This window comes from Salvelinus sp. IW2-2015, linkage group LG8, assembly GCF_002910315.2.
Source record: "Salvelinus sp. IW2-2015 linkage group LG8, ASM291031v2, whole genome shotgun sequence".
Taxonomy (NCBI): Eukaryota; Metazoa; Chordata; class Actinopteri; order Salmoniformes; family Salmonidae; genus Salvelinus; species Salvelinus sp. IW2-2015.
In genome coordinates, this window is record NC_036848.1 from 51,213,868 (window position 1) to 51,231,777 (window position 17,910).

General features: G+C 40.5%; 1 protein-coding gene across 1 annotated transcript in view; it reads left to right on the top strand.

The window, feature by feature from the left end:
* The window catches only part of dst (dystonin), a 183,203-nt gene extending 168,200 nt beyond the window's left edge, over window positions 1–15,003 (top strand). The window contains exons 84-98 of the mRNA XM_023993813.2: window positions 303–497; window positions 801–929; window positions 1,591–1,734; window positions 3,148–3,336; window positions 3,624–3,759; window positions 3,983–4,143; window positions 4,494–4,656; window positions 6,085–6,239; window positions 6,327–6,401; window positions 6,538–6,555; window positions 9,288–9,405; window positions 11,900–12,093; window positions 12,471–12,581; window positions 13,602–13,734; window positions 13,869–15,003. Coding sequence (XP_023849581.1) covers window positions 303–497; window positions 801–929; window positions 1,591–1,734; window positions 3,148–3,336; window positions 3,624–3,759; window positions 3,983–4,143; window positions 4,494–4,656; window positions 6,085–6,239; window positions 6,327–6,401; window positions 6,538–6,555; window positions 9,288–9,405; window positions 11,900–12,093; window positions 12,471–12,581; window positions 13,602–13,734; window positions 13,869–14,122 — 2,175 coding nt within the window. The 3' untranslated portion in view covers window positions 14,123–15,003. The remainder of the gene's footprint in view (window positions 1–302; window positions 498–800; window positions 930–1,590; window positions 1,735–3,147; window positions 3,337–3,623; window positions 3,760–3,982; window positions 4,144–4,493; window positions 4,657–6,084; window positions 6,240–6,326; window positions 6,402–6,537; window positions 6,556–9,287; window positions 9,406–11,899; window positions 12,094–12,470; window positions 12,582–13,601; window positions 13,735–13,868) is intronic.
* Window positions 15,004–17,910: the final 2,907 nt, after the last annotated feature.

Genomic DNA, 17,910 nt, shown 5'->3' on the forward strand with positions numbered 1-17,910 from the left:
TATGTCTGGTGTAGTGTAGTATATGTCTGGTGTAGTGTAGTATATGTCTGGTGTAGTGTAGTATATGTCTGGTGTAGTGTATGTCTGGTGTAGTGTAGTATATGGCTGGTGTAGTATATGTCTGGTGTAGGGTTGTATATGTCTGGTGTAGTGTCGTGTAGTATATTTCTGGTGTCGTGTAGTATATGTCTGGTGTAGTTTTGTATATGTTTGGTGTAGTGTTGTTTTGTATAGATTGTGGTGTAGTGTGTTTTTGTCTGTGTGTAATGTCTCACTAGTTCTCTCTTTGCTGTGTCTTCCAGGTGTTCCAGAAGGAGCTGGGTAAGCGGACGGGGAGCGTTGCGGCCCTGAAGCGTTCGGCTAAGGACCTGATTGAGAGCAGCCATGAAGACTCCTCCTGGGTCAAAGCTCAGATGCAGGAGCTGAGCGCTCGCTGGGAGACAGTTTGCGCTCGCTCAGTATCTAAACAGACCCGGCTGGAACAGGCACTGAGTCAGGTAGGACTCTTACTATGCCAAACCTCTCTTCATCACTCATTCAAAATGGTGGTGTTCCAAGACATCTTTTTATGCAGTTTCACAGATGATCAGATCTCACAAAGCCCGATGATCTGTTAAAACGTCTCAGAAACATCATTCATATGATCATAGCAATTCATAGCAATCGTTTGAGGAGTGCAGTGTGTCTGCAAAAAAGACGACGCCACCATTAGGACCTGGCTGAATGCTTAGAGGAATGCTTTGGGGGACTTGTGTGTTTATGAACCTCTCTTGCCCCTGGGCCCTGTCCCCTGGCTGCAGGCTGAGGAGTTCCACTCTACAGTCCATATGCTGCTGGAGTGGCTGGCCGAGGCCGAGCAGAGCCTGCGTTTCCATGGCACCCTGCCCGARGACGAGGAGGCCCTCGGGGCTCTTATCGAGCAGCACAAGGCAAGTGACCTTTAGCCTGGAACATTGCCATCCTATAGAATAACAGTGTTTCCCTGCAGATTATTTTCCAGGCCTTGCACAAAGGTCTCTAAAGCAAAATCCATAATATAGAATAAGTTCAATAGTTAAAATCAGACCAAATGTGAAATGCAATATCTGGTCATAGGTGAAGTTGTTTTGGGCTGTTTAAAGGTTTGTATATACTGCAGGGGTGGGGCTTGCATGGAACAATTTTAATTGTAAGCAAACTAGTACCTAGCTCAACCATATGGCAGTTAAGGCTGCTATTTGCAGAGACTGTGGGTATGTTTCATCATTCTTTTCTGATGAGGCTTCCTCATAATGTATTGTTGATGTTTAAAACACACTTCACTTTGACTGTCTCCACACGTCTGTCAAGCTCGGCAGTAAAAGTAGAAATGCCATACATGGATTTTAGATCGTGGTTTGCTATTCCGTGCCAACTACTTCACAATATTGAGTTTTTCTCAAGCATGATCTCACTGGATCTAAAATAGTCTCCCCTGACTTCACATAGCATGACTTTCTTCATCTCCACTTGATCAGGTATTGACAGAGGAACAGAGAAATTACTTGTTGGRTGCTACGTTTTGCCGCAAACATTGCCGATTGCTAATGGAAACCAACGGTTCTCTTTCAGGAGTTCATGAAGAAACAGGAGGAGAAGAGAGTGGGCCTGAACAAAGCCACCAGTATGGGGGAGGCTATCTTGACCATCTGCCACCCAGACTCTATCACCACCATCAAACACTGGAACACCATCATTAAAGCCCGCTTCGAGGAGGTCAGTGAACACTTACATGCCTGTCTGCTGTGCGTCATACTGGAGGGTGAGAGATCATAGGCCTATATCACGGCAAAGCAGTCTGCCAACTCCTTACATATCGCTTGCATAACCTCAATGCTTGGCAGAAAGTTTCATCACGTTTCTCAATCGTACCGATACATTACTTTGTCACTTGGCTGTAACTAACCATAGACAAAGTGGAATGMAGCCATGAATGTAAATCTTGTTGGGGAGTCCAAATAATACACTCTTAGAWAAAAGGGTTCCYAAAGGGTCCTTTGCGGAGGGATAGGGTTCTAKCAAGAACCGTTTTCACCAGAAGAACCGTTTTTGAAAGAAATTGTTCTTAGATGATTGTTTGGAATGCAAGAAGGATTCTTTGGAAGGTAGGAAGGGTTCTACATAGTACCCTTCTGAGTCTGAATAAGCTTTTTTATTGTATATTTTTCTCTTTTAAATTGTGCCTGAGCATTAATGGTTACCTCAGTGTTTAAACTTTAACATCAGGAGTTTGAGTAATCTGATAAATTTAAAAAGATACGTGTGAGAATGTTTTAAACTGTATATGGGTATATTTATGTATGTACTGTATCGGGCTGGGTTAAATGCGGAAGACACATTTCGGTTGAATGCATTCAGTTTCACAACTGACTAGATATCCCCTTTCCCTTCCCTATCTGGTATTTCCTAGTGTTGATTTTTCATTTTCACTCTGTTTGGAGTAAAACACTAAAAACCACGCCCATCATTATCATATTTCCCAGCATGCTCTATTGCATGATTATTTTCAGAATTGTTTGTTTCAATGTCTGTGTTTTTGCATATACATTGATTGGTTGATTAATCTTGTGCTACATACATATATAAACTAATCCAATCTGTTAGTWGTTATACCATAGGAATAGGAATTTTGCATCACTTTGCAAGCCAGGTAGAATCGGTAGAATCCTTCATAGAGGGTTATAGGAAGAACCTTTAGCAGATTACAGGGTTCTTGATAGAACCCTTCATAGAGGGTTCTAGGTAGTACCCTTCATAGAGGGTTCTAGGTAGTACCCTTCATAGAGAGTTCTATGTAGAACCATTTACAGGGGGTTCTGTTAAGAACCCTATATAGCGGGTGCTAGGTAGAACCCTCTGCAAAGGGTTCTACCTAGCACCAAAAAGGGTTCCCCTATGGGGAAAAACAAAAAGAACCCTACATGGTTCTACTTATTACTAGGTTGTTCCAATGTCTCAGTGGGTTTGAGTATGGTGCTGGCAACACCGGAGTTGTGGTCTTGAATCAGCATGGACCACATATTACTGAACATGTATCACTTTCAACTGTGAATCGCTTTGGATAAAAGCATCTGCTAAATGACCAGATGTAGGCCTATTAAATGTATTATTCATGTTTCGCCATGTTAGGTCCAGGCGTGGGCGCGGCAGCACCAGCAGCGCCTGGCCATGGCCCTCAGTGATCTGCTGGCCACTAAGGAGCTGCTGGAGGGTCTTTTGGGCTGGCTGCAGTGGGCTGAGACCACACTCAATGACAAGGACAATGAGGTCCTGCCTCAAGAGATAGACGAGGTCAAAGCCCTCATCGCTGAACACCAGGTAGCGTATGACCAGGAGCTTGACAGTGTCATCCTTTTTTATTAAAGGATGTTAAGGGTTTGGTGTATTACTTGGTGCTTGGTTGACCAAACATTCTCCACAGCATGCAATATCAATGTTGTTCACCACTTGGCTAGTAGTACTAGAAATGTTAATAGAAGATGCTATTGTAGGTAGAGTAGCTCAATCTGTCTAATAACATGAGTTACTGTATGTGTACTCTGCATGCAGAACATACAGTATACAGTACACACTGAAAAATATGTTTTTTCTGGGTGGCAATGCAGACATTCATGGAGGAAATGACCAGGAAGCAACCAGATGTTGACAAGATCACCAAGACACACAAGAGAAAGGCTGTGGTCGGGAGCGAGCCTGCCAGCCAGTCCCATATCCCTGTCCTGGAGAAAGGAAGAGGTGGAAGTATGTAACCCTACCAGGACCCCTTAAAGGCCCTGAACTCAGCCATCTGGCCCAGCTCTGAGGCACTGCCTTCACCATGACACATCATCCTCATACATTACCTCCTATGCTCTCTGTGTGTTATGTCCCCAAAATTATATCATTTCTATGTTATTTTTGGTATGGAACCAAAGTTATACAATGGAATAGCGGTGTCACTAAACAGGTTGTTTTTCACCTACAGGAAAGCGTTCTCCCACACAAGCCATGTACCCATCTTCACAGCCTCTCATAGAGACCAAGAACCCCAGGGTCAACCTATTGGTCAGCAAGTGGCAGCAGGTGTGGCTACTGGCCCTGGACAGGAGGAGGAAACTCAATGATGCCATGGACAGACTTGAGGAGGTAGATCATTTAGAAACCTCTGTTAGCTTATGACAAATGTCCTGTAATGTTTCAGTATTCTATTCATGTCACGTATAAAGTGTTATGTATTTTAAAAGAGTGTTTTGCAATTATTAGTCATGTAAATTCTGCATTTCTTCAGTTTTATCTGTGAGCAAMAATAAATAAACTCAAACACATTCATGTTAATTACTTTTTTTGCTTCATGGAGACATTCAGGAATTACATTTTAGAGATGTTGAAAAGTATTACGCCAATAAGCTAGCTAGCTTGTTAAGGTCCGTACCATCACTATGCTCAATACAATGTATATCATGGTGTATAATGTATAGTGCTTGATTTTCTTTCAGCTGAAGGAATTTGCCAACTTTGACTTTGATGTGTGGCGGAAGCGCTACATGCGATGGATGAACCATAAGAAGTCGCGTGTCATGGACTTCTTCAGACGCATTGACAAGGATCAGGATGGAAAGGTCACCAGACAGGAATTCATAGAGGGCATCCTCTCCTCCAGTAAGTCATAGTTCTGTTAAGACCTATAACCTCTTCACATTACCAGGATAGTAGGATCAGTAGTGTATAGAGTCTCAGTTCTATTGACTTACAGGTGTAGGATCTTAATTTCTCACAGCAGGAAAATAATCCTGCTGCATCAGGAAATTTGAATTATTGTGTTGATTATAATTAATGCAAAGAACAGAAATAGGACAGCACTCCGGTAAATAAACGTAAATTTACATATTTTTTGGGGGGTATGAGCCCTTCTTCAGCGAGCAAGGCAATGGCAATCAATGTCACAACATAAAGACCTCACAGGTGGGCATAATTATAAATTCCCAGTCAATATTGGCCGAATCAAGAGATCCCAGCAGAGGGAGCAGTGGGGGAAACATGAAAATCAAATAAAGATAGACACACATTTCAAATACATTATGATGTCATTACCTAAAAGCCTTTTTAAACCTTGATTACACTGTGTTTGCATTTCCCGCTGTGCAGGAGGTTTCCTGCAACAACGGGGGTTAAATTAACATCCTATATCTATATACGCTTCACATGACAGAGCCATGCCAAGCTGAGCCGTACTGGGCTGGGCTGAGCCGTACTGGGCTGGGCTGAGCCCTACTGGGCTGGGCTGAGCCGTACTGGGCTGGGCTGAGCCGTACTGGGCTGGCCTGTTTACACATTCACCATAGATGTAACTACAGTGCCTTCAGAAAGTATTCACACCCTTTGACTTTTTCTAGTTTCAGTTACAGCCTGAATTAAACATTTATACAATTTAGATTTTGTGTTGCAGGCCTACACACAATACCCCATAATGTCACAGTGGAATTATGTTTTTAGACATTTTTACAAATAAATTAAACATTTTAAGCTGAAATGTCTTGAGTCGATAAGTATTCAACCCCTTTGTTATGGCAAGCCTAAATAAGTTCAGGAGTAAAAATGTGCTGAACAAGTCACATAAGTTGAATGGAATCATTCTGTGTTCAATAATAGTGTTTAACATGATTTTTGAATGACTACCTCATCTCTGTACTCCACACACACAATTATCTGTAACATCCCTCAGTTGAGCAGTGAATTTCAAACACAGATTCAACCACAAAGACCAGGGAGGTTTTCCAATGCCTCGCAAAGAATTACCTATTGGTAGATGGGTAAAAAAGAAAAAATCTATCTCTTTGAGCATGGTGAATTTATTAATTGCCCTTTGGATGGTGTATCAGTCATTACAAAGATACAGGCGTCCTGTAAGAAGATATTTGAGAAGTTCATAAGAAAATCATTAAATCTTAAGATATTGTTGAGGAATTGCACTTATGAATCTTAAGTTTTTGCGAAAGAAGTGTTTTGTGAATCTGGGCCCAGATCATTAGTGTCAACTGTCCAAGAAATCAGAGAATTCTTACGGCTGTTTTTTATTTCACGTCCCAGAATTCCCCACCAGTCGGCTGGAGATGAGTGCGGTGGCAGACATATTTGACCGGGATGGTGACGGCTATATTGACTACTATGAGTTTGTGGCTGCCCTTCACCCCAACAAAGAGGCATACAAACCCCTCACAGATGCAGACAAAATTGAAGATGAGGTACTACATGTGTTGTAACTCAGACAATATGTACAGTATTACCTGTCTTCATTGTAAAACATGTCTAAATAATGTCATTCTTTATAGGTTACACGCCAAGTGGCAAAATGCAAGTGTCCTAAACGATTCCAAGTTGAGCAAATTGGTGCCAACAAATACAGGGTAAGAGGATTTTTCTAGCACCAACACATGACCTTCACTGTTACATAATGTCCTATCCAATTTGTATGGTTTATAGTGAAACGTTTGCTCTCTGAGAAACTAATGTGAATCTTTTCATTGTTCCTCCCATGCCCAGTTCTACCTTGGAAATCAGGTACATATTTTTGTTGTCTGTTATGTGGTGCTGTGCCCTAATCAACCCCTCCTATCCTTTTTGTTGGCCATGTTTCTTTTCCAATTAACATTAACATTTTGCCAAGAGTCTTCCATAATGTCATCAGAATGGAACTCAGAAGTAGCTACAGCAGACAGCAATAATGCTTTCAGACATTTGCAGTCACTCGATCCTGAAAAGGTCAACTTTTGATTAGTTGTTATTTAGTCTATGATAATAACAATAACTGTGTGCGTAGTTCCACTGGCATAAGTAGTTGGGATATAGGATCGGGTCTGGCTGGCTGGCGTGGGAAAGCAGCTGGTGCCTATGAGTGGTGCAGCGGAGGACCATTGACATAGTAGTAGCCTGCTAGGAAGAACTGTGGAATGAAATAATCCCCCTTTGGGTCATGCCAAGAATTAAATGGCCACAGTGTCATAAACGCACCTTTGTAAATGTAACATGCGCTGGTTGATTGTGCGGGTAAACCTAGTGGCAGTAACATTGTTATTTAGATAGGTAGGAAATAAGATCGACCTTATGATCATTACTAAAGCAAAAAAACAGCATTTAAAGCAGTCAAGTGTTATAATGCTTTGAAGTAAAATGCTGATTCAATTATTCCCTCTTATTCCTTGATGCTTTTGCATTTCAAAAGGAAAGAATAGGTTTTCTAGCCCAACACTATTCCACACAAATCTTCTTATCTCTATGTGCATTAATTGAAGCCTTGGCCAGTTTGGGATTTCTAATTATTTTAATGTCTGCTTGTCTGTTGCTTCTCTTTTATTTCCTGGAAATGATTTGTCTAAATAATGGCTGACATGTCTTTGTGTGACAGCATTCAAAGCTGGCCAAACGCCTTTCCATTGTTAGGGTATTACCCTGCTTGTTTTTATTTATTCAGTTCTAATGTGCAAAGAAATGCATGTTGCAATTCTACATAACTCATATAAAATTCATGGACCATAAGCTTTCTGAAGATGGATGTAAAACGATGATGGGGGTGTTGCTGAGGAGAATTACTATGTAGGGGGAAACATATACACTGTACATATATATTTTGTGTGTCTTCTGCACCAGTTTGTATTAATTTATTACTCAAAATCAACTGAAACAATTCTTTTGACAGTTTGGTCTGGTTCACTGCTTACATGACGATGAGATTATAACAAGCAGGGACAGTCAAAATCTAACACCCCACCTACACGTTGCGGTTTTGGAAAGCTGTATTCTGGTAAATGGCCATTCTTCTCGTGACTATTCTTCAGATCATTCAAATCATCACCTTTACTGTACTCGATCACACAATTCACCAGTGGCATTCAATCATTCTGGGAATCACAGTTTGATGAATTCAAGTGAGAGTGTTACAATAGGCACCTAACTGCAGGCTCATCAGTGTGTGGTCATGTCTGATTGTTACACCATGGATGACTAGAGAGAGACTATTACATGCCATCCCCCATGTTGTCCCTCAGTGTCTCATTGAAGCTTAGCTGCATTGGTTCCTGCATCAATGTCAATGCATCCTCTATGACTATGGTGGTTTGTACTGTACTGATAGAAAGTGCAGCTGTCACGTTGTTGGTTTTGCAGGAGATTCTGTCTGTTTTGTTCGTTTCTTTTATTTGCTATGACGTGATAATGTTTGATGGAAAGCATGAGGCCGTGATTGTTGTGCTATCAAATCTGCTAACCCCATGGCCATATCCAACTGGGTGACCTCACCTCATGACGCTTGGCTGTTTGTTCACCCTCCATGTCAGGCTTGTTTGAAAGCTTTGCAAGATACATGCAAATATCCCATAGTATTCAGGAAAAAAAATGTGTCCCAAAAAAAGGTAAGGATTAACCACCACGCTATAGTGCCCCCTAGTGGTGGAAGAACCTCTCTTCTGCCTAATGGTCTTTATATGATAAACGCCTGTTACAGGAATTCCCAGGTGAAAATGAGACAAAATAATTAGAAAACATTCCAATATTAGAGATGAATACAAATATTGCAACCCTTTGTAACAAATTATTCACTTACTAATTATTACATTTACTTCAAACTTAATCATAAGGGATACATAACATTGTCATAACATTGATATTAACAACAGATGCCCTAACCAGTCATGTCAAGATGACAGTTGTTATATCATGATTATGACAGATGTATGTAGGCTACGATAAGCCTGTTGACAGGGGGTATGAAGTAGTGTTACCCATTTCACCTCAATTACAAATCTATGTATCACAATTTCACAAGTCACAAACCAATCCTACCTTGTAGACAATGATGAATGCACTAATACAATCCGAGAAGGTAAAACCAGTTGGATTGACCCTTTCATTTGTGTCTTTGAGAATGAAACCTTGATGTTATTGCTTTGTGTCTTAATCAATGGGCTCAGCTGAACAACAACAAAATAGAAACCAGACAGAAAACACAAGACAGATGATGTCACCTCTCATCTAGTGATGAAGTGAAATCCATTTTTAGTGAAATCATATTTCAGATTTATATGAACTCTATATGTACTCTACAGTCAGAACATGCAATGTAATCAGGCGATCGGGCACAAACTCCTAGAAGGAGAATCTTCCTCCTAACACATTATAGCATCTGCTGGTTTCTGGTGTTGCACAGCTTCAAGTCTTGTCCAGTGTTGTTGATGCAGAGTAGTGCTCAGTGACTCCCGGCTTCACCTTCCTCTCTGTCCTCCCTGCTCCCTCTGCAGTTTGGAGACTCCCAGCAGCTGCGTCTGGTACGGATCCTACGGAGTACTGTGATGGTGCGCGTGGGTGGAGGTTGGATGGCTCTGGATGAGTTCCTCGTAAAAAACGATCCGTGTCGAGGTAAGATACTAGGCAGAACACTGGAGGGGAACATTTTATAAAATGCAATTCATTGTAATGAAGACAGATTACTGGATTCGATATCTCTCGTGTGTCACTTCTGTTTTAATCGTCTACATTTAGATAAGAGTGCTACTGGTGATTTAGTATTTATTTTGATATGATGTTATGAATGCTTGTTGTCCTCTGCCTGTCAGGTTTCTCTAGTTCTATATTGTCCTCTGCCTGTCAGGTTTTTCTAGTTCTATGTTTTCCTCTGCCTGTCAGGTTTCTCTAGTTCTATGTTGTCCTCTGCCTGTCAGGTTTCTCTAGTTCTATATTGTCCTCTGCCTGTCAGGTTTTTCTAGTTCTATGTTGTCCTCTGCCTGTCAGGTTTCTCTATTTCTATGTATTTCTATGTTCCTGCTAAAAATTCCTTCCTACTGCTCCTACTCCTTCCTTTCCAGTTCATCACCACGGGAGTAAAATGTTGCGCTCGGAATCAAACTCTTCAATTACTCAGTCTCCTATAGGTTGGCAACAAATCTCACACTTTCTCACCTTGCTCCATGAACCCCCCAGTGGTATGTTTCTGCATCACTGTGTGTTTGGGTGTTAGTGTGGGTGTGTGTACATTATGGGTGTATTGTAGTGCTCCTCGTGAATGGCGTTCCCATAAAGTGACTCCACTCGCCTGTCATCCAGCAGTCTGTGGGTCTTCATGCATGCTGTCGTTATCACATCATCTGCTTCTGAAGTGCTTCTTACTTACTGACCTCCAGGCCAACAGCGGCTCTCTCTCTCTCTTTCGCTCTCTGGTTCTCTCTTTCTTTCTCTCTCTGATTCTCTCTTTCTCTCTGGTTCTCTCTCTCTCTCTCTGATTTCTTCTTCTTACTCTTGGTTTCGTCTCTGCCTCTCACTGCCTGAGTTCTCTGCTTTCTCTCCTCTGGTTATCCTTCTCTCGTCCTCGGTTGCTTCTCTCCTCTTCTCTCGTCCTACCCCCTCCCTCGCAATCTCAGCTGTAAGGCTTTCTCCACTACCTCATATTCACATACGCTACGAGCTAGCTCTGGATATCATCTCGGACTCTCACATACACTCTTCTGGTCTCTATCACTCTACGATCTCTGGCCTGTGATTACTCATCTCGTTCTCTCACATCCATAGGTACTCTCTAACTAGCACCTAGTCTTCGCTGAATACTACGCTACTCCTCGGTTCTACTCTCTTAATGGCGTCTTCTTTTGCCTAGAGTTTCTCTCTCTTTCTGCTCATCTGGGTGTCTCCATCACGAGATATCATGCTGTGATTTGGCCATCTCTTCTCTTTAAAAGGCAAGTTTACTGCTCTTGCTGATGTTCCTTCTCACACTTCTCTTCTTTTGGTCAACTCGGGCTCACGCGCAGCAGATAAGTCATACTTCTTCATTTATCATCTCGCGTTCTCATTCTTTTCTTCATCTTTATCTCTGGTTCTCTCTCTTCTCGTTCTCGTTTTCAGTCCTCTTACTCTCATGGTACTCTCAGTCTCTCTTTATCTGCGTTCCCTTCTCCTCTATCTATCTTGTCTTCTCTCTCTTTGGTCGTCTTCTTTCTACTCCTTTGTTCTCTCTCTTTTAGTCTCTCATCTTTTTCGGCTCTCCTAGATCGATAAATTTCCGGTCTTTATTCTCGGTCCTATTCTTCTCTCTCTTTCTAAAGTAAAGTTTTGCTGGCATTTCCTCCTATACAAACATTTCATTTGCAAAGGGTCGGAGATGCTCAAGATTTATCTCACATCTCACTTCTCTCGTTCTTTAACCTCAGCCTCTATCATCTTTCTCTCCTTTCTTCTCTGCTCTTCCACGCAGTGTAGCGACAGTGGCTCTGTGCCGGCACTATATTTTTTGCAATTGCTGTTTCGAAGTTTGTGTTGACAATCACTGTAACATAATGGACTGTTTCCACCTAAGGGCTATGGGGGGGGGGGGGTGGGGGGGGGGGTACTCATTTATTTATGGCTGATGTTCTAAGCCACTGGAATCCATCATACTTTTTTTGTGATGACCAGAGATTTTCTACCCTAGTAGAGATGAGTTGGAGAAAAATGTCAGCTATTATACCTTTCTTTGGTTTTGTTTCAGGAGGTTAGGGTGACGATCGCTGTCTTTATAGATTTGTATGTGCAGAGTCAGTCCGTTGTAGATTAAGTTCATATGATTCTCTATTGGTTAAAGGAATCACTAAACTTACTATAATGGGCCGTATGCTTTCAGTGAGTTCGCCAGTGTGGCTAAGTGATGTGAAACTGCATGTCCTTCATTTACACTCTGTTATTTGCACAATAGTCCAAACACAAATAGTGTAGAGAACAACCTGTATTCATTTCAATTGGTCTGCTTTTTCCAAAAGCAGGTACTCATCATCCATTGACTCACTCCACTGAAATGAATTAGGTTCACCTAGTCAATCAGTCATACACCAACAAACATGCATATGCCTCATGTCTTACTGTATGCTCATGTTTTACCCCCCAGCCAAAGGAAGGACAAACATGGAGCTGCGAGAAAAGTTCATTCTCCCAGAAGGCACCACTCAGGTGATGGCCAGTTTCCGGTATAGAGGTCGTAGGTCGCGGCCGTCGTCACGGGCTGCCTCTCCCAACCGGTCAAACTCTAACCATAGCTGTCCGGCCCAGCATAATAACACAGCCTTGACCAGCACACCCAAGGTAAGAGACGTCCACGATCTGGATGCCTCGTCTTTTGACAACATACTTCTTCCACAGCAAATACATTTAATGACTTGACTGACAACAGAGAAAAATTGCATAATGACTTGTGGTTGATGATCTTAGGAAGCTAGTTGTATTTGAAACATTTCTAGAGGAACAGTGTGTGTCGGTTTGTCTGCCATTCCCCACATGCTTCCAACCATATCTACTTTATGTTTAAAATAAATCATTTTCGTTGTTTCATGTTTTTTTTTGTAGTTTGATAATTTGTTTGTTTTGTCATATCATAACTATTATTTTAGTCTACCTCTGCTCTTTTTTGTTGATTTCTCCATCTGAATCCCTGTGTGTTTGATTTGCCATTATTCCCTCAGACTCCCCAACACATAACCCGCAATTATGATAAGCCCTGGCTGACAAACAGCAAACCCTCCAGTCCTCTAAAATCATCAGACTCCTTTGAGAGCCAAGGTTCATCCTCTGAGGTATAGTGAATCAACAGGGTCTGGAACGCTCCAGAGCTCTGAACCTAACAACTACTACCTTTTACTATACACTCTTAGAAAAAAGCGTTCCAAAAGGGTTCTTCGGCTGTCCCCATAGGAGAGTCCTTTTTGGTTCCAGGTAGAACCCTTTTGGGTTCCGTGTAGAATCCTCTGTGGAAAGGGTTCTACGTGGAACCCAAAACATTTCTACCTGGAACCAAAAAGGATTCTTCAAAGGGTTCTCCTTTTAGGTTCTAGAGCGGACCTTTAAAAAAAAATTGTGTACCATCCAACTGAAATATATAGTGTCTGAGTAAAAGAGCAAGGCCCCAATAATAACTACTTAAATAGCCCTACCCCTTCCTCTTGGCCCTAACTGCACAATATTTGAAGATCTAAAGGATCTCTGCATAGGTATAAATAGTGGAGTGGTGGAACTTCCACCATATTTGCTTAAACCTTACAGATATACTAGCATTGAAGTGTTAGGGCCAAGGGAAGGTGTAGGGAGCACATTGTGATTGGAGAGAGCACATAAGCTGTTTATTCGTTTTTCTATTAGATTCCGATTTCAGTTGGGTTTTTAGTTAGGATGCTTTAAAGTACTGCCTGGTGATTGTGGTGGAACATGAGTCCTTCTCTCTGTTGACTGGGAAAAACACCGTCTATTTCCTTCTCTAACTAACTCAAACTAAGAACTGAACTGCTGTTCTGTGTTGCATGTTCAACTGTTTATCTGTTAATCCGCTGTAAAGGTTTAGGTTGTTACTGAAACATCAAACATTACATGTAACTTTTCATTCTACAAAATAACTCTTTACATTGGAAGTCCCTGGGATTTCATCAGAATACCACGTTGCATAACATGCTAGTTAGAGAATAATTACCCATGTTAATAAGAGTCAATGTACTATAGTAGATAATCAATTTAACTACAGCATACAGTATTGTCTTGTTCTATGATTTCCCATTGTGTAGCTATTAGTTTCAAAATGCCAACAAATGCTCTGTCTTTTCCAGAGCATCCCAATACAGGGAAGCAAACTGCGTCTCCCGGGATACTTGTCAGGAAAAGGGTTCCAGTCGGGAGAAGAGCAGGGAACCCTGATCAATGCTGCTGTGATGAAAGCACGGGGGCAGGCAATTGGCTTTGGTGAGTAGAGAATTATTTTGAAAAAGCAGTGACTGCTTTCTAACTGCTAAACATCTTTGCTTTTTGGCTCTGCTATCAAAGTTGCCAGTTGCTGTAACCAGACAATAAGCGTACCGGAATCTTTTGTTCCCCAGAATCGAGAAGACCCGGCAGCCGGCCTGGAAGTAAAGCAGGTAGCCGAGGCAGCAGCCGGAGGGGAAGCGATGCTTCAGACTTCGACATCTCCGATATCGCATCGGTGTGCTCCGAAACGTCGGAGATGGTGGGTGACACCAGTCGGGGCACACCCCGCTCATCGTCACGTCAACACGGAGGCAAGCCCTCCAAAATCCCCACTCCTCAAAGGAGGTCGACCCCCAGCAAACTGGCCAAGACCTCCAAGAGATAGTCATTGGCCTTGAGACATCTACGGGAGCCCCGCTGGCCCAAAGTGGCCCTCCTGGTTCCACAAGACGTATGGAGACTGGAGACACATGAACTGACACTAGAGACTGGTGTATGTGTTAATTATTTAAAGTGTTGCGAAGATGTTAAATATTCTGTTGAGAGAAAAAATTGTTTAATATTAAGTGAGAATGGAATGTCAATGGCCTTGTCTATTTGTGTATTTGTCTTAATGTATTTTATTTTCTGTGAATAATGTCAAATTATTATGATCATTTTATTTTATTGACGCTAAACCTGAAGAGGTACAAAAAACTGAAAGAAAAAAAACATGGAAAAGACTACATTGTATGGTCGTTCTAACACTTTTACACACTAATGAATGGTAACGCACAGCATTGTGCTCTGAGAGAGTTACTGAATGTACTGTAATTTCTGTATGCTGACATGCGTGTGACAGACGGTGCATCACGCTACTGTGGGACACCAATGATCTATTATCTATTTAAAGTGCAATGATGTTCTGCCAAAATATGCATTTAAAGGGCAATACAATATACATGTAGCCTACCACATAGTAAACACTGCAAATAATGATGTTCTGACAGAGAAGACCGTTGAAGGCAAGTTCACGCAGAAACCCCTCAATATCCAGGCTTTAAAATACTTCAACTTTCCTTAGTACCTGCAGGTAATACTGTTTTGTTTGGTCAACTTACAGCGATGTGTGCCATTTTACCTTGAAGAGGAGCCTCCCGGGGCCCTGAGTAGACATTCTTTAGTGCATCATCATGTCAGTGTATGGTTCATTTTACTGGAGTGGAAAGGATTACTGTAACCTTTTTGTAATAAATGTGCTTGCAGAAAGCTACCATGGGATAATGAGATGGCTCACACAGTTGTCTGTTTCTTTAAATATTATCTTATAAATTATTATTACAGTATAATGTATTATTTCTGTAGAATGACTCGATAGGATGCAGCGGKGAGACAAAGAGAGACAAAAGGAATCTAGCATCATATGGAAATGGTCCAACTTTACCTTATATACAGTTAATTCGGAAATTATTCAGACCCCTTCCCTTTTTCTACATTTTGTTATGTTACAGCCTTATTCTAAAAATTGATTAAGTTAATTWAAAAAAACACAATACCCCATAATGACAAAGCGAAAAAATATTTTGGGGAATTTCTGAGTTTCTGATAAAAAAACAGAAATACTTTATTTACATTGGTATTCAGAACCTTTGCTATGAGACTCAAAATTGAGCTCAGGTGCATCCTGTTTCCATTGACCACCCTTGAGATGTTTCTACAACTTGATTGGAGTCCACTTGTGGTAAATTCAATTGATTGGACATGATTTGGAAAGGCAAACACCTGTCTATATAAGGTCCCACAGTTGATAGTGCATGTCAGAGCAAAAACGAAGCCATGAGGTCGAAAGAATTGACCGTAGAGCGCCGAGACAAGATTGTGTCGAGGCACAGATTTGGGGAAGGGTACCAAAACATTTATCCAGCATTGAAGGTCCCCAAGAACACAGTTGCCTCCATCATTCTTAAATGGAAGAAGTTTGGAACCACCAAAACTCTTCCTAGAGCTGGCCGCCCGGCCAAACTGAGCAATCAGGGGAGAAGGGCCTTGGTCAGGGAGGTGACCAAGAACCTGATGGTCACTGACAGAGCTCCAGAGTTCCTCTGTGGAGATGGGAGAAACTTCCAGAAAGACAACCATCTCTGCAGTACACCACCAATCAAGCCTTTATGGTAGAATGGCCAGATTGCCACACCTCAGTAAAAGGCACATGACAGCCTGCTTGGAGTTTGCCAAAAGGCACCTAAAGGACTCTCAGACGATGAGAAACAAGATTCTCTGGTCTGATGATATCAAGATTGAAGTCTTTGGCCTGAATGCCAAGCGTCACGTATGTAGGAAACCTGGCACCATCCCTACGGTGAAGCATGGTGGTGGCAGCATCATGTTGTGGGGATGTTTTTCAGTGGCAGGGACTGGGAGACTTGTCAGGATCGAGGGAAAGATGAATGGAGCAAAGTACAGAGAGATCCTTGATGAAAACCTGCTCCAGAGCACACAGGACCTCAGACTGGGGCGAAGGTTCATCTTCCAACAAGACAACAACCCTAAGCACATAGCCAAGAAAACGCAGGAGTGGCTGCTGTACAAGTCTCTGAATGTCCTTGAGTGGCCCAGCCAGAGCCCGAACTTAAACCCGATCGAACAATTCTGGAGAGACCTGTAAATAGCTGTGCAGCGATGCTCCACATCCAACCTGACTGAGCTTGGGTGGATCTGCATAGAAGAATGGGAGAAACTCCCCAAATACATGTGTGCCAAGCTTGTAGCGTCATACTCAAGAAGACTCAAGGCTTTAATTGCTGCCAAAGGTGCTTCAGCAAAGTACTGAGTAAAGGGTCTGAATACTCATGTAAATGTGATAATTCAGTTTTTTATTTTTAATAATTTGGAAACATTTCTAAAAACCTGTTTTTGTTTTGTCATATGGGGTATATTGTGTGTAGATTGATGAGAGGAAAAAACTATTAAATCAGCTTTAGAATAAGGCTATATGTAGGCTACTTTATATAGACTACTTTATATAGACTACTTTATATAGACTACTTTATATAGAATACTGTATATAGACTACTTTATATAGACTACTTTATATAGTCCTACTTTATATAGGCTACTTTATTAGTCTACTTTATAATAGACTACTTTATATAGATACTGTATATAGACTACTTTTATAGACCATAACTTTAATAATAGTCTACTTTATATAGACCTACTTTATATAGACTACTTATATAGACTACTTTATATAGAATACTGTATATAGACTACTTTATATAGACTACTTTATATAGTCTACTTTATATAGACTACTTTATATAGTCTACTTTTATATAGGCTACTTTATATAGTCTACTTATATAGACTACTTTATATAGAATACTGTATATAGACTACTTTATATAGACTACTTTATATAGTCTACTTTATATAGACTACTTTATATAGGCTACTTTAATATAGTCTACTTTTATATAGACTACTTTATATAGAATACTGTTATAGACTACTTTATATAGTCTACTTTATATAGGCTACTTTTATAGTCTACTTTATATAGACTACTTTATATAGAATACTGTATATAGACTACTTTATATAGACTACTTTATATAGTCTACTTTATATAGACTACTTTATAATAGACTACTTTATATAGACTACTTTATATAGACTACTTTATATAGACTACTTTATATAGTCTACTTTATATAGACTACTTATATAGACTACTTATATAGACTACTTTATATAGACTTACTTTATATAGACTACTTTATATAGAATACTGTATATAGACTACTTTATAGAGATACTTTATATAGACTACTTTATATAGACTAGTCTTTATATAGACTACTTTATATAGAATACTGTATATAGCTACTTTATAGACTACTTTATATAGACTACTTTATATAGACTACTTTATATAGACTATTACTTTATATAGTCTACTTTATATAGACTACTTTATATAGACTACTTTATATAGACTACTTTATAATAGACTACTTTATATAGACTACTTTATATAGAATACTTGTTATATAGACTACTTTATATAGACTACTTTATATAGACTACTTTATATAGACTACTTTATATAGAATACTGTATAATAGAATACTGTATATAGGCTACTTTATATAGACTACTTTATATAGTCTACTTTATATAGAATACTGTATA